This window comes from Leiobunum rupestre, chromosome 11 (genome assembly GCF_980474605.1).
Source record: "Leiobunum rupestre chromosome 11, qqLeiRupe1.1.hap1, whole genome shotgun sequence".
Taxonomy (NCBI): Eukaryota; Metazoa; Arthropoda; class Arachnida; order Opiliones; family Sclerosomatidae; genus Leiobunum; species Leiobunum rupestre.
In genome coordinates this window covers 6184705-6200112 of record NC_143394.1, presented here as the reverse complement: position 1 = coordinate 6200112, position 15408 = coordinate 6184705, and the positions used below count along the sequence as shown (strand labels likewise).

Sequence of the window (15408 nt, the reverse complement as noted above, 5' to 3'; positions counted from 1 at the left end):
TTCTCAAAAAGATTCCAAAATATTATTTAAAAGGTGATCTGTAGGCTCGCAAACTTGGTCACTCCCGATTTAAAGGCATTTTAAATTGAAGTATTCTGACTGTAAATAATTACTTCTTTCCAGTGATTTCTTTTTAAAAATCATGGATTTAAATCACGTATTATAGAGGCTTGGCACTCCGTAGGTTTGGCCATGGCCGCCATTGTGGTTTTATTTTTCTCCCCACGATAAAAACTATTTAAAAAAAACTGTGACCTAGCACTGCCAAGTCCCTATACTTCAATGCATTTATGAAAATGTACGAAAGTACATGTAGGTTCTTTAGAAATTTCAATTCACAGAAACTGCAATTAAATTTTATTATTAATTTATAATTCAATTTAATAAAGATAAATTTAAACTAGCTTTGTTAATTTTCCGGAAAAATAAAATGTGGAATTGCGGAAATTTTCCGCGGTCACATTCGACTCAGCGTTAAAACATACTACAGAAACGATACCGAACTCGACCCGATGTCAAAATTTAAAATTTGGGGATTTTGTTTTCGGTCATAACTCGGAAACGGTTCATCCGATGGACCTGTGGTTGGTCTCATTCGCCTCAGCGTGAACACTTTCATCGGGAACAACAACATGATTAAAATAAAGATTTAAATCAACTGATTTTTTAAAAACCAATCATAGATTTAAATCGCACAATGTATTTCCATCTCGGAATAAAAAATGGCAAAAAATAGATTCCTAAAAAATTAAAGTACGTAGAAAATCTGAGCAAACTAAAATATTAAATAGTAATTAATTTAATTGAAGATTAGATAACTGATAAAAGTAAAATATCCGTTAATTATTCAGGAAAAGAGGCATTAATTGTATAAAAATCAATAAAATAAAATAAAATTATTTTTATAAAAATATATAAAAAAGTGCCACCCCTGTTCGTATTATATTGATAATAACTCAGAAATAGTCGCAATAAAATCATTGGCATAGTTAAATTGTTGCACACGTTCCCCGTACGCGTTTCAGTGTTCGCAGCCGAGCAGGTTAACCTCTATTATTTATAAATGACGTATAAAATAGGCCGCCTATCGTACGGTGTTGGTCCATTTGATCGAAAAATATGTGATCGACAGTCGATCATTATACGTTGCAATTGATCGAAATTCCATTTGATCGAATCCCATTTGTCATTTGTTTCATAAGATCGAACCTTCAAATGATCAAATACTATTTGATCGAATTCAAAAGTATTTATAGTACCAGTTGGTATGTTTTTATTTTACCGAATGTCAATATGAAGTGCAGAAGGAATAATGATGGAATAATTCATTACTTAAGTGCAGAAGGAATAATGATGGAATAATTCATTGCTTTAACTGTATTAAGCCACAAAGATGAAGATATTTTTACTTTATACACTATATGATGGAATTTTTTATGACATCGACGATAACGGCCCGTTGTTTTTGATATATATAAATAGGGTCAGGTTAGGTTAGGTTAGGTTAGGTTAGGTTGCCTTTTCGATTTACTCCCAAAAACTAGTAGTTTTACCCTACAGTAGCTTTCGATCAAATGCCATTCGATCAAATGCCATTCGATCAAATGCCATTCGATCAAATGCCATTCGATCAAATGCCATTCGATCAAATGCCATTCGATCAAATGCCATTCGATCAAATGCCATTCGATCAAATGCCATTCGATCAAATGCCATTCGATCAAATGCCATTCGATCAAATGCAATTCGATCAAATGCAATTCGATCAAATGCAATTCGATCAAATGCAATTCGATCATATGCAATTCGATCAAATGCAATTCGATCAAATGCAATTCGATCAAATGCAATTCGATCAAATGCAATTCGATCAAATGCAATTCGATCAAATGCAATTCGATCAAAGGCAATTCGATCAAATGGCAATTCGATCAAATGGCAATTCGATCAAATGGAAATTCGATCAAATGGCAATTCGATCAAATGGAAATTCGATCAAATGGAAATTCGATCTAATGGAAATTCGATCTAATGGAAATTTGATCTAATGGAAATTTGATCTAATGGAAATTTGATCTAATGGAAATTTGATCTAATGGAAATTTGATCTAATGGAAATTCGATCAAATGAGACCCGTTCGATCATTTGGGAATCGATCAAATAGACTCAAATCTATCGTACAGTTAATAACTGTAGCCTTATTTAATTGTAATCTGAGCAAACTAAAATATTAAATAGTAATTAATTTTATTTAATTAAAGATTAGCTAACTGATAAAAGTAATATTTCTGTTAATTATTCAGGGAAAGATCCATTAATCGCATAAAAATCAATTAATTCAATAAAATCAAAGAAATACGATTTAAATAAAAATTCGATTGATTTGATTTTTATTAAAAATAATAATCAAAGTGCCAACCCTGGGCACGAAAGGGGGGGGGGAAACACGTCACCGACGTGCACTTCAAACACTCGGATGACGTCAGTGTCAGGGAACCAATGAGAATCGTCTCATCATAGTCGCATTCTCCCTCAGCAGAAGTCCGTTCTTGGTGTAACTAATTTGGTTTCCTGGTGGCAGCGGATGATAATTTCGGCCAAGACCACCCGTAGCTCCTCACTCTGTCTACATTATTCATCTTACTCTCAAAGGAAAGGTGGGCTGCTGGTCTTCATTGTTTCCTGAATTGAAAAACAATACGTAGTGTATCCTGTTTCCCGAATCTTGACTCGTGGAATTTCTTAAAGGCTACTTTTTGAGATACCGCTCAAATTTAATTTTTTTTAGAGGGATGGAGCTTGCTGTTAGAATAGATGGTTTGGAAGCAACGCTAAAAAGGGTGATTTTTTTCATAAAATTGTTAAAAAAAAATTAAGCAAAATTGTTAAAAAAATTATGCAAAATTGTTAAAAAAATATGCAAAATGGTTAAAAAATATGCATAATTGTTAAAAAAAATATGCAAAATTGTTAAAAAAATATGCAAAATTGTTAAAAAAATATGCATAATTGTTAAAAAAATATGCAAAATTGTTGAAAATTTTTATTCAAAATTGTTGAAATTTTTTATCGAAAATTGTTGAAATTTTTTATTCAAAATTTCTTAAATATTTTATTCAACATCTCTTAAATCTTTTATTCAAAATTTCTTAAATATTTTATTCAAAATTTCTTAAATATTTTATGCGAAATTTCTTAAATATTTTATGCAAATTTTTTTAAATATTTGATTCAAAATTTCTGAAATATTTTAATTCTAAACTTCGAGACAATTAGTTATTATTATACCCTGTAAATTCCAAAATTCTTCCTTTTAAATGCTTAGGTAAAATTAAGCTACAAAGTATAAGCGCATTGAAAATAAAGCCTTCCTGCTTTGTTTTTAATATGACAAATCATAGTGTTCTAAGCCTTGTACTTGCGTATACCGTAAATGACGCAAGTTATTTTGTGTAAAGGCGTAAGTTTTAACGCATACACCCTCTTTTCAAATTTTCCTGGCAACAGCGCAACCGCTTTTTAGCCACAATTACGAAATGGAACAAATATTCCAAACTGCGCTTGTAGACCCGTTTAAACTGTTATTTCCTATTATACGTGGCGATACGGTACGGGCTGTATCGCTTAAAACTGATCTAATTCGTTAGCTAATCAAACAATGTAGCGTTTTTTTTTGTTCTATTGAGACGTTTTATTGTAAGGCTGCGGTGAATGGAGACTTCGAAGGGGAGGTGTTCGGATTTTTAATTCAACAAAATAACGCGCTTATTTTGTAATAACTGAAGGTTATTTCTATACAGGAAGTGAAAATACCGTTCGCGAGTTTGACGTAAAAATACAATGACTTCTGTGTTTACTAACTGAAGGAATGGCGATTGTTTTATCGCTTAAGGGTCATTGGGGTCAGGGCCTCCTTGACAGTGCTTCGGTTTACCTTCAACCTGCATTTTGCTATTACCAGAAGTTAATAACAACCCCTCGTCGGAGTAGGGATGCACCGATATATCGGCTATTTGCGGCCGATATTAACAAACTTATCTATCATAACAGTAGGGTATATGATAAAATAATTGGAGAAGACGATTCAATGCACTGTCATACCATTTTTATTATCGGCTTCGTTTAATCCGATATTGGCCCATACCGATATTAGAAAAATAGACCGGAAGGATCTAACGACGCGTTTTTGCAACATATAAATGACACGTCAACCAGCCAAGATAGTAAGACTTAATTACCTTATTATAACCAAATGTACCTTGATAATCAGCGCCGTATTAACGCGTGGCAGGGCCCTAGGCTTTGAGCTTCTTTGGGCCCCTCAACAACGCCCTCCCCTTGTGATGCATGGGCCCCTGCTCTTGCTGGCTCCCTAGGCTGAAACCAAGTCAACCTTTTGGATAATGCGCCACTGTTGGTAATCATTGATAACGGTGTAATATTTTCGAGAGGTCAGACATTTACAAATATCGTGTACTGCATTTTTAATCTCAAGTTTATTGGAAGTTTGATTTTCGTAGATCTCATTTCCTACCAGATTTTGAGATTTTAGATCTGATTTTTGTTCGGATTTTCAGATTTTAGATCTGGTTTTTGGTCGTATTTTCAGATTTTAAATTTTCAAATTTATTTCATAATTTTAAAAATCTTATTTCTACAACAAAATTACGGGATTTTGACAAATTTCCAAATGTTCTAATATTTGTTAAAAAAATTAAGAGATTTAATTATTTAAATCCATTTTTCAGATGTTGCCCCCAAAAGTCGTTATTGGGATCATTAAGTTCTGACAATTTTCTGTCTCTTGAGCTTGCCGGCTCAGCTAATAAACCAACTTGGGCCCAAAAGTAGACCTCTAGTGTTTTGGAAGAATTTGCTTATTTGTTAATTATGGCAATTAAATACGGACTGCTTTAAGGGTTTCGATGCCACACCCTAAACTCAAATGTTTCATCATTATTGTACATCATAATAGCTTTAAAATACTTGAAAATATTTCACTTTTTTAATATTCATCTATAAAAAAAATATTAGTAATACGATTATGTTTCAAATTAATCTACATCGGAAATTCCAAAAATATTTATGCAAAAATTGTTGGTTATTATCATTAAATATATATGAAAATTTTAAACCATTTACGTAGATGATGGAGATTAAGCTTTTACAACATAACGTGTAGATGGTGTAGCTATTTTCTCGACATTCTGTATCATCTACCCAGGTACCTGAAATTCAAGGTCCCAGAATTACTCTAAAATCTAGATTTGGATCTAAAGTACCCTCTTTTTAATAAATCTGACAATATGGAGAAAAGAACCATCTTCTGAATATATTTTGATAGTTCTCTGCTCAAGGGCAGTTTAAAAAAATGATCAAAACTCTTGAACCTATATTCAGAATAGGTACAGTTTAGAGTTGCAAGTCGGAAAATTTTCCGGAAATTACTTAAGCCTTTTTTCCGAAAAAAAAAGGTTTTAATTCCAAGATTAGTCTAATATTGTTTGCCAATTTAAATTTCGCGACATATTCGCCGCATTTTGTCGAATCCAAAAGTAAAACTAAACCTCTAGACTATTCCAGAATAAAAACACTTTAAAGGGAAAATATTTAAATTTTTATTTTTCCGATTATCGGAAAATTCAATTAACTTGAGCATTTTTTAAAAAAAATTAGAATACATAGAATATCTGAGCAAACTAAAATATTAAATAGAAATTAATATTTCATGTAATCCAACAATTTTACCTAACTGATAAAATTTCCATTAATTAAATAGGAAAGAGCCATTAATTGTACAAAAATCAATAAATTCAATAAAATAAAAATAAATTATTTGATTTTTATAAAAAGAAATAAAAAAGTGCCAACCCTTTTCATATTATATTAATAATAACTGACAAATAGTCACAATAAAATAATTCACATAGTTGTACCCGTTCTCCGTACGCGTTTCAGCGTTCACAGCCGAGGGGCTTAACCTCCATTGTTTATAAATGACGTATAAAATAGCCCCGCCTATCGTACAGGTAATAACTGTAGCCGTATTTAATTGTAATTTCTGCTTTTTTTGTTGTTTAATTAGTATTCCGAAAACACGCTGTAACGAGACATAATATGGTTTGGTAATGCTCCGGCAGGTGGCAAGCTTCAATATATGCTGACGCCGTTCGAAATGCACGTGAATATGTATGGCCACGAAGGCCCGAGATCCAACGCGTTTTCGAGGGCCCCTATTACGAAGTGCAGTCTTTACTTCTCACCCCGCCTTCCGCCGCGCTGACTTCAACGCTCGCTCTTCTACTACAATAGTTCCCTGAATAATAAATATTAAATATTATTTATATCCCAACGTTAAATCCGAAGACGTGTTTTTAAAGCTATGAAATTATTTTTGGGTTCCTTAAAGTTAACAAGAAACACTGTTTTCTCAGAAGAAATCAAACATTTCTTCAATATAATGTCAAATATTAAATATATAAATAATTTTAATTTTTGCACAGCGTTTAGAATATTAAAAATTTGTTACTTTTAATAAAATAAAATAAAATCGAACCACTTAAGTTTCGTAATAAAATAATAATTAAAAAAGTTATAATTAATATTTTTAATAAAATTACGTAACTAAAGTAGATATTATTGTATTATCATGTACCTAAGTAGCCATCTCCTCATGTTATTGTTGACTCTTTTTGGCGTTATTCTAAAATGCTCGCGGATTCTTCCTTCTTAAATATAAATAAATACAATCAGAAGTAAATGAACCGAAGTTATCGAAATAGCGCTCAGAATCAGAGGGCGTTTTCCTTATGAAAATGATGAGAAAATCGAGTCAAATAAAAGCTAATTTCCATCCCCGTCTTTTGACGTGATAAATTGCACTTGGGAATTGTGGGTATAGCTATTTCTATGTATAAGAAATGGTTTCATAAAAACCAAAACCTTTTTTTTTTCGGCCTGGGAGAGCGCAAAATTTCAAATTCGCGGTCCAAATGTAACTTCATATGGAAAACGCCTCCAACATGGGGAGTATAGCAGTCTGATAACTTCGGTTCATTTACTTTTGATACAATCTTATTAAAATTCAGTTGGAAAACTACCCCTAACTCATTCTTAGTTCCGTTTTAACAAAAAATGTAAAAATCCTGCTATTCTTTTCAGAACTCTTATCAACTGAACGTAAATCAAAATACTTGATTATTGAATATTTTTCCTTAAAATTTAAAATTCTAGTTAAATTTGAATAACAACGGGAAAATATCGAAGAAGTTTCACTTACACGTTCAGTATGGCTAGCTTAATCTCGCTTTAAATATGTAGATTCGTAATATTCGCTATAACGAATTATTTCCCCCCAATCGTTTTCGCTTGCGCTTTTTTTTGGTAATTTATTGTGATAGAGGTCAATTCGTGAGAACTGAGCGCTTTTGTAGTCCTTCACTCTTCCCCGGCGCGCGCGTGCTGCCGATAAAAATCAACTTGCAATCCCAATACATTATATTGTCTGGATATAATTACTATGGCCAGCCAATTCAACAAGCTGCACCTAACATACATTTTCCATTATTTCAAACCATATCCACACTGCGAAGTAACTAGAAGTGTTTTCGTAAAATCTGGGAGGTTGATTATTTTGATTTAGAAAAAAATATATTATTTTTATTATAGAAATTTTATTTCTATTGAAATTTTTCTTGTATTAGATTATTTTAATTTTGATTTTTTTAACCTGAAATATATATTTCCCCAATTCATTTATTATTTGGTTGGTAACCTAATCTTTAATTATAATTAAATTAAATGATATTATTGCTAATTCGATTTCTATTTCTACCTATAAGATTGGTTTTTTAAATTTTAATAAACGATTTTGTTCAAGATTAAGAATTACTTGGAAGTTTTCTTAATAGCAATGGATTTATATTTTAAATCATGTTTTTACGTGAAAATAGTACTTTCTCTAACAATATCAATTCAAATTTTCGAGTGGTAATTAATTTTAATTAATTAATTCAATTTTCAGTTTGCGTTATCAATACAAGGAAAGTATCAGGGAATCGATAATTAATATTTAAAATTAGTTTAATTTAAAAAATTGTATTAAAAATAAAAACTTCAATAAAAAATCGGAAATTTTTATTGATTTTTTTAACGTTTAATGGTTCTTTTTTTCTTGAAAAAATTATTAATAATGTAAGTAAAACTAAACTTTAAATTAATCTTGATTAAATTTAATTACTTATTAAAAACTAAATTAAAGATAGCTCTGAATTGACATTGCTAAAGAACCTACATTTGCATTAATAACAAGTGTTTTGAATGAGGGGTAAGACACTCTGCGAACTCGGTGTACACTGCCGTACCTTTGACAGTGCTAAATGGAACTCGTGAACTCTTGAAAACATGTACCTTTAACAGTGCTAAATGGAACTCGTGAACTCTTGAAAACATGTACCTTTAACAGTGCTAAATGGAACTCGTGAACTCTTGAAAACATGTACCTTTAACAGTGCTAAATGGACGAACTCGGTGTACAGATTATCTGAGACTGTGTTACCCCTCGGTTTTGAATTAATAATTTTTTAAAAATTAATTTGATATAAATCAGCCAACCTATTTCCCTAAAAATTGTTTAATTTGGGGCTTAAAAAGATCAGTGAAAAATCTCTAAAAATGGACAGGGAATTTAAATCAAACTATTTTGGCAACCCTGTTCTAACGCCGCAACTGTATTTTATGAGAAAAACTCAGTTTGAAAACATTTACAATATTTTAGGCTGCGCTATCTTCGTATGATCAAAACCGATTTAGCGCAAGCTGGCTTGCATAATTTTTACTTTCTTCTAAGGGAACCCCCCCTTTAAGTAACCCCCCCCCTTTAAGTAAACCCCTTTTAATATTCGGAATCCGGCTAAAACAAAAAAAAAACTATTTAAAAAAGATTTTCTGAACCTTTTGAACCTATGGACTACGGGCAAAACGCCATATCGTTATTTCGTCCAAAAAAATATTATTTGCTGGGAAAATCGAAGGCGGAACATTTTGAAACTTTTGGGTGTAATTTTAAACTTTGCACGATAATTTTATGGTTCTATCGGTGGGAACTAACTAGATTGAGTTTTAAAAGCATGGAGGACCTCGAAGATCACGGTTAGTGCTTTAAATTCATCTCCAAAAATTGGGTTTGATTCATTTAAAATTTTGTTTTTTCCGATGAAATTTAATTAATAGCGGCGATGCCTTTTAAGGTCTCAGGCGCCCACTTTAAATTACGGAATGTTTTGCTAGAATTATCCAGAAAAGTTTGATTCGTTGGGTTGCGCGAATGTGGGCAGAGTTGGATGCGTAAGCGACTGATGCTGCGCTTTGAAATCACCCTTTCCACGGCGGTTTGTACTCGCGGTTATTTCGTAACTGTGCTCCTGATTTACGGTCTCTGTGGATTGGTAACCTTCGATCGAATTTATTTGATAGGTATTTGTAGGTTTTGGGGTTAAATTTGGTGGTCGGTTCGCGATACGTTGAAGTTAGGTATCTTTATTTATATAATTTTACTTTTAATATTTTAATTTAGGTTTACATGATATCCTTTGATATGTTGATTAAAAATAACAATTTCAATCCTCTATAATAATTATTTTTCATTGAAAAACATTTTACGAAATTTCATACATATATTTTATTTCATTCAAACTTAAATTATTTCATTTGATTTGTTAATTAAAAATAACAAATAATTAAAACATTCTTTAATGTTTATTTTTCATCAAATTATATCTATGAAATTTCGTTAATGTAGTTTATTTAACTTATACTTATATTGTTTCGTTTGATTTGTTGATTAAAAATAACTGAATAATTAAAAATTTAATTATCTATGAAATAGGTCTCACAATAGTACCTTAGTAATAAATTAAATTCATGTTACATTTAATTTTTTATTAATATGATGTTATAAATTAACTATGCAATACACTTAAGTATTATGTAATATAAATTAAATATATAATGTAATTTTTAATAATGTTCCTTTGGTTTATTTATTATTCATTATAGTACCTATTTTATTGTTGGTTAATATAATACTATAAATTTTATTTTGCAGTTTAATATTTTATTATAATATAATTTTTATTGTTAATTTTATAGTACAACACATTTTCCCTATTTTTCTATTAATTTGGGCCCTATTTTTAAATTATGCAACGCTAAATTTGATTCCAATTAAATAATTAATTTAATTACACACGCACAATCCTCCAATAATATTTTACCATTAACAAGAATGTATTTGATAATACCTCGCTATTGCTATTAAAATAATATGGCTATAAAATAATCATTTCGAATAACGTAAAATCAAAATATTGAACTGAAAAAAAGCCAATGACACCGTGAAATATTTCACTTATTTTATTATTCGCAAAACTTCGCTCGTAGAATTGGAAGCGACAATGTGGGTTTTAAGCGCTCAGAATGACAGCGGAGAAGAACTAAGGGCTCTTCCTTATTTACTTTATTGGGCATACGCTTTGACTTCTTCTTTTTATAACTCTTTCTGTCCGCTTCGGACACCCGCGCTTTTATTTGGCAACAGCACCTCGGCGCCTTAAATAGCCCGGATTTAAGGCGGCGCTCTTAGTAATCGTTTAAATATTTCGCTTTGCGGGCGTGTGCTATTTTACAACGAAGACTCGGTATTGCCTTCATTGTCGAAACTCTTATTTATTGCCATATTGAATTTATTTTCTGATTGGATCTATTTGTTAGGAATGTTTGTCGAATATTATTTAAATAGACGTTGGATAGTATTCTGAATGTGCTATATAAAAGACATTAAAATTTGGAGATAAATTTTAATAATAAATATTAATTTTATTGAAATATCCATTAAGTTAATAAAAACGAAGTCAAACTACATTAATTACACAGTAAAAAACGTGTTTGTAATCCGAATGCGCTATATAATAGACATTAAAATGTGTAAGGCATTTTTAATAATAAATATTAATATTAATAAATAAAAACGTCTAAGGGGATTTTATTTTATTAATAATATTTGATATTATTGGAATAGACATTGAGTATTCTGAATGTACTATACATATACTACACATTGAAATGTGTAGGGAAATATAGTAGTATATTAATAATAATATTTAATATTAATTATTTAAATAGGCATTACGAAAATTCTGAATGTGCAATATAATAATAGGGTAAAGTCACTATAATAATAATTTGGTTATGATTATTATTGGGAAGAAACTTAAGGATCAAATTTGTTCTGGTTTTAATCTTAAATTATTATTTTTTTTACATTTTAGTTTTAAAAAGTATTTATCGTGTTTTCAATAGATAACTTACACGTTTATTTTTAATAATTTATTATTAAAAATAATATTATATTATAAATATTATAAATTTATTTGGTATCTAAAATTTTTGACAAAAAAGGTTATTTTTAAAATATTACTCTGAAATTAAGTTTTGCTTAATGGCATAGACCAAAGCATGGGTTAGTTCAATTTATTTATCAGTAATATTTTATCGGTTAGTTCAATTTAATTATCTATAATAAATTATCCGATAGTTCAATTTAATTATATATAATAAATTATCGGGTAGTTCAATTTAATTATCAGTAATATTTTATCGGTTAGTTCAATTTAATTATCTATAATAAATTATCCGATAGTTCAATTTAATTATATATAATAAATTATCGGGTAGTTCAATTTAATTATCAGTAATATTTTATCGTTTAGTTCGATTTAATTATATGCAATAAATTATCGGGTAGTTAAATTTAATTATCTATAATAAATTTATCGGTTTCTTAGAATAAATTATTTTATAAAACGAATATCGGGTTGTTTAATTATAAAGTTATAGGTACCGAATTCCAAATTAAATATTCGGATAAACACTTTACTTTTCTTGGATTTCTGATATCTGTAAATTACTCGTATAAACCAGTACCGCATTAACGATAGCGAAAATTCAAGTTTTCCCAGTAATTTTATCTCAAAGTTTTTATATTGATTCCATGAATTTCAAGAATATATTTGAAACGAGTTGGCAAAAATGGCGTCTTTATTTATTCTTAAAATTGAAAGGCGTTTGGAGAGATTTTGGTTTTGGAAAATGATGACAAGGATGATATGGCCATCGGTCACCCGCATCCTTATCCGTAAGTCCCTCCCCCGGCGCAATCTTAACCCTCTCTCGGATTCGGGCGCCTAGAATACCGCCCCCACCGCCTTAGTCAACCAACCTTTGCGTAACTTGTTTTGCCACAGACCCGTTTCGCCCTCCACGAACGAAAAATAAAAATCAAATGACGTCAACTCACCTTTAAATCGACGTGTACAGGGGACTGTTTCCATTTCGCGAAAAGTATCAACTGAACGAATTTTACATTGCGTTCATTGAAAATTATCTATCAATATCAACTAGAAATATTTAAATGCAAAAGCTCGTCTACTATTTTCTCGTTTAGTTGCCTGGTAGTCCTTTCTCTAACCTCGAACCGCATAACAATTGTTTTTAATATACATCCAGGGTCCCCTATATAGTCCAGTGCAATTTATAGTAAAATTCTTCACCAATTATTGTATGGCGGTCGCTTTACAGCAGTGGCATAGCCGGGATTTTGTTTCGGGGGGGGGGGGGCACACCATTGAAAAAAAGAAAAATATTTGTACGTACGACCATACGTTTCGGGGGTGGGGGCATGTGCCCCCTGTGCCCCTCCCCCCCCCCCTGGCTAAGCCATTGCTTTACGGCAGACAATTTTTACGCTCGGTCGTCCGTTGCAATCCAACGTTAAGATAATAATCTACTTTTGGAATATCTGGCTGAAATTTTGACTTTTGGATTTTTTTTAAATATTTAAAAACAACATATCGCGATTTTTCCGATTATTAACAGACATTGCAATTTTACCGATTTTTAACCGATATCGCGATTTTACCGATTTTTAACCGATATGGCGATCTTACCGATTTTTAACCGATGTCGCGATCTTACCGATTTTTAACCGATATCGCGATCTTACCGATTTTTAACCGATATCGCGATCTTACCGATTTTTAACCGATATCGCGATCTTACCGATTTTTAACCGATATCGCGATTTTACCAATTTTTAAACGATATCGCGATTTTACCGATTTTTAAACGATATCGCGATTTTACCGATTCTTAAACGATATCGCGATCTTACCGATTTTTAAACTAATAAATGTCAAATATTAATATTACTTTTAATTTATTTTGATTTCAAAAATATCAGATATTTGATATACTTTTTTGGCGATACCTGTGATAGAAAATTTTTGGTACGCCTCTTTTTTTCAATTTGACTTGATAAAAATACCCAAAAAAACAATCTCGCACCATTTCGAAATTCTCGATGGCAAACCAGAAAAATAAAAATATTTTAAAATAGAAACTCCCTGTAAATGTTCCGCGGATATAACTCGCCAATGATACCAAGTAACGTGGTACCGTGTGTGCGTTTGCGAGTAGCGTGTCAAGCTAAGAGTGAACCGCGCTAGAGGGCAATTGCCGTCCGCTCGGATCCTCCATCCGCGAGCGTCGTTCGACTCGTCGGTCTGCCCCTCTAGACTGGTAGTGCCCGCGCTGTCCGCTGGCGGCGCTGCTCGCGCTCTCTTCATTAAGTTTCATTATTTGTGGCGCCCCTCCTCTTTCAAAGTTATTTAGCAATTTGTAAAATGCCTATTTCCATCACAACGTTGCCAACTTCACAAATGCGATACAGGCTTTTTAAGGAGACTTGCTTCGACGGTATTATATATTGTTTTATTGCATTTGCATTTATTTATATTATTTTAATATTTTAATTTATTTTTCTTTCATCCTCCCCCCTCCGCGTGTTAATATATTTAGCGTATACCAACCGTAATCTCGCGTTTAACCAAATCGAGGACCGTTATGTTTACCATTTAACAAATTTGGATATTTTTTCAATATTTTTTTCCATAAGGCGACGGGAAGTTTATTATTTTTAGGGTGTTCTTTTTAAGTAGGGTACTATTCTGTTTTATGTCACACACCCCAAAGTGTCAAAAACTCGCCAAGTTTATTAACCCCTTTTTTCATTTTTATTAAACTCTGTGGGATTGTAAAATTTGTTTATCGCTCATTTACAATTCCGTTTTCAATTTGGTTGGACGGTAACGTTACGTTACTTTACGATGCGCTATATTAATTTTGGTGAGATTTTAATTATCCTTTTCTATTTCATTTTAGAAATTATTTGCGGTGCGAGTTTAAATTCAGAATTATTTACCATAATCTTAAACACTTCCGATTCATTTTAAGAATGGTGAAAAATATATGGTGATTTTCATTACTAAAAATTGCAATTATTTTATTAAAATACTTAAGAAAATATTCAATAATATTGCATTCGATGTGGGTAAGTTTTTAATTTTTTTTTAATTAAAGTTAATGTATTTAACTAATTCTATAAAATCCATCTTTTTAAATTGTTTTTGTAAAGTTAGTAGATAAGTTTAATTTCGATATTACCAAGTGTTTAGTGTAGTTAATAGTTTTATGCATTTATTATTTATTTCATCAGGGTAACATTTTTCCAATTAATAATTATTTTATTAACATTTAATAGTTTTACGTATTTTGAAAATTTTGACAGTATTATTTTGCATTTAAAATTAATTGTTCATAATATTGAACTAAAAATTACTATACCATTTATCAATATTAAAGCTATTTAGCTCGTATAATAAGACTTCCTAATTTATGGAAATTCCGTTTTGAATATTCATCCATCTTTCATTAGGTCATTATGAATGTTAATTAATTAAAAAATTATTTTTGTATTGTGATTTAAACGCTTTCCTGCGCGTTTCAATATACTTTACTTAATCTCACTATTAATCTAAATATCAATTTTATTACTAAAGGGATTCTATTTAAAATAATTTAAAGAAACCCGAATATTTGGCCACAAAACGCCTTTCTAATTTACATAGCCACGAAACATTTAAAACTTAGGAAGTTAAAAACATAAGTTGTCAGAAAATAGCCAAAAAAAACTGTTTGCTTTTAAAACGTTTTTAAAAGAGAGAAAAATGAGTTAGACAGCGTACGCAGTGAACAATTTTGTGTGGGTCGAAGTTTTAGGTGGTTTTGAAAATAAGGCGGTTCCAACTTGGATGGCCGTGAAGTCTGATAAAAGTGTAGGATTTTTCTTCGCGGTTTAAACCGCACGGATATCTCTCTAAACAGGTTTTGATACGTTAGTGGGCTTTAAATCGTCCCTACCTTGGCAATGGTTAGGCTTAATTAAAAAATAAAATTCTGCTATTTCTACACGTAAAATTCTTTAAACAGTCCGGGGCGAAAATGCGCTATAA

The 15408-nt window shown here is 31.0% G+C and overlaps 1 protein-coding gene across 6 annotated transcripts in view; it reads left to right on the top strand.

Annotated features, from left to right (window-relative positions):
- LOC149921215 (uncharacterized) overlaps nt 1-15408 on the top strand; it is a 63792-nt gene that overhangs the window by 32973 nt on the left and 15411 nt on the right. The window contains exon 1 of one of the 6 annotated variants that reach the window (XM_090164033.1): nt 9092-9151. The exons of 3 other annotated variants lie outside the window; for them this stretch is intronic. In XM_090164033.1, coding sequence (XP_090020159.1) covers nt 9130-9151 — 22 coding nt within the window. In that variant the 5' untranslated portion in view covers nt 9092-9129. Of the gene's footprint in view, nt 1-9091; nt 9152-13646; nt 13814-14138; nt 14243-15408 lie in introns of those variants that run through there. 2 more of the 6 variants (XM_090164032.1, XM_090164034.1) reach the window with 2 other exon arrangements.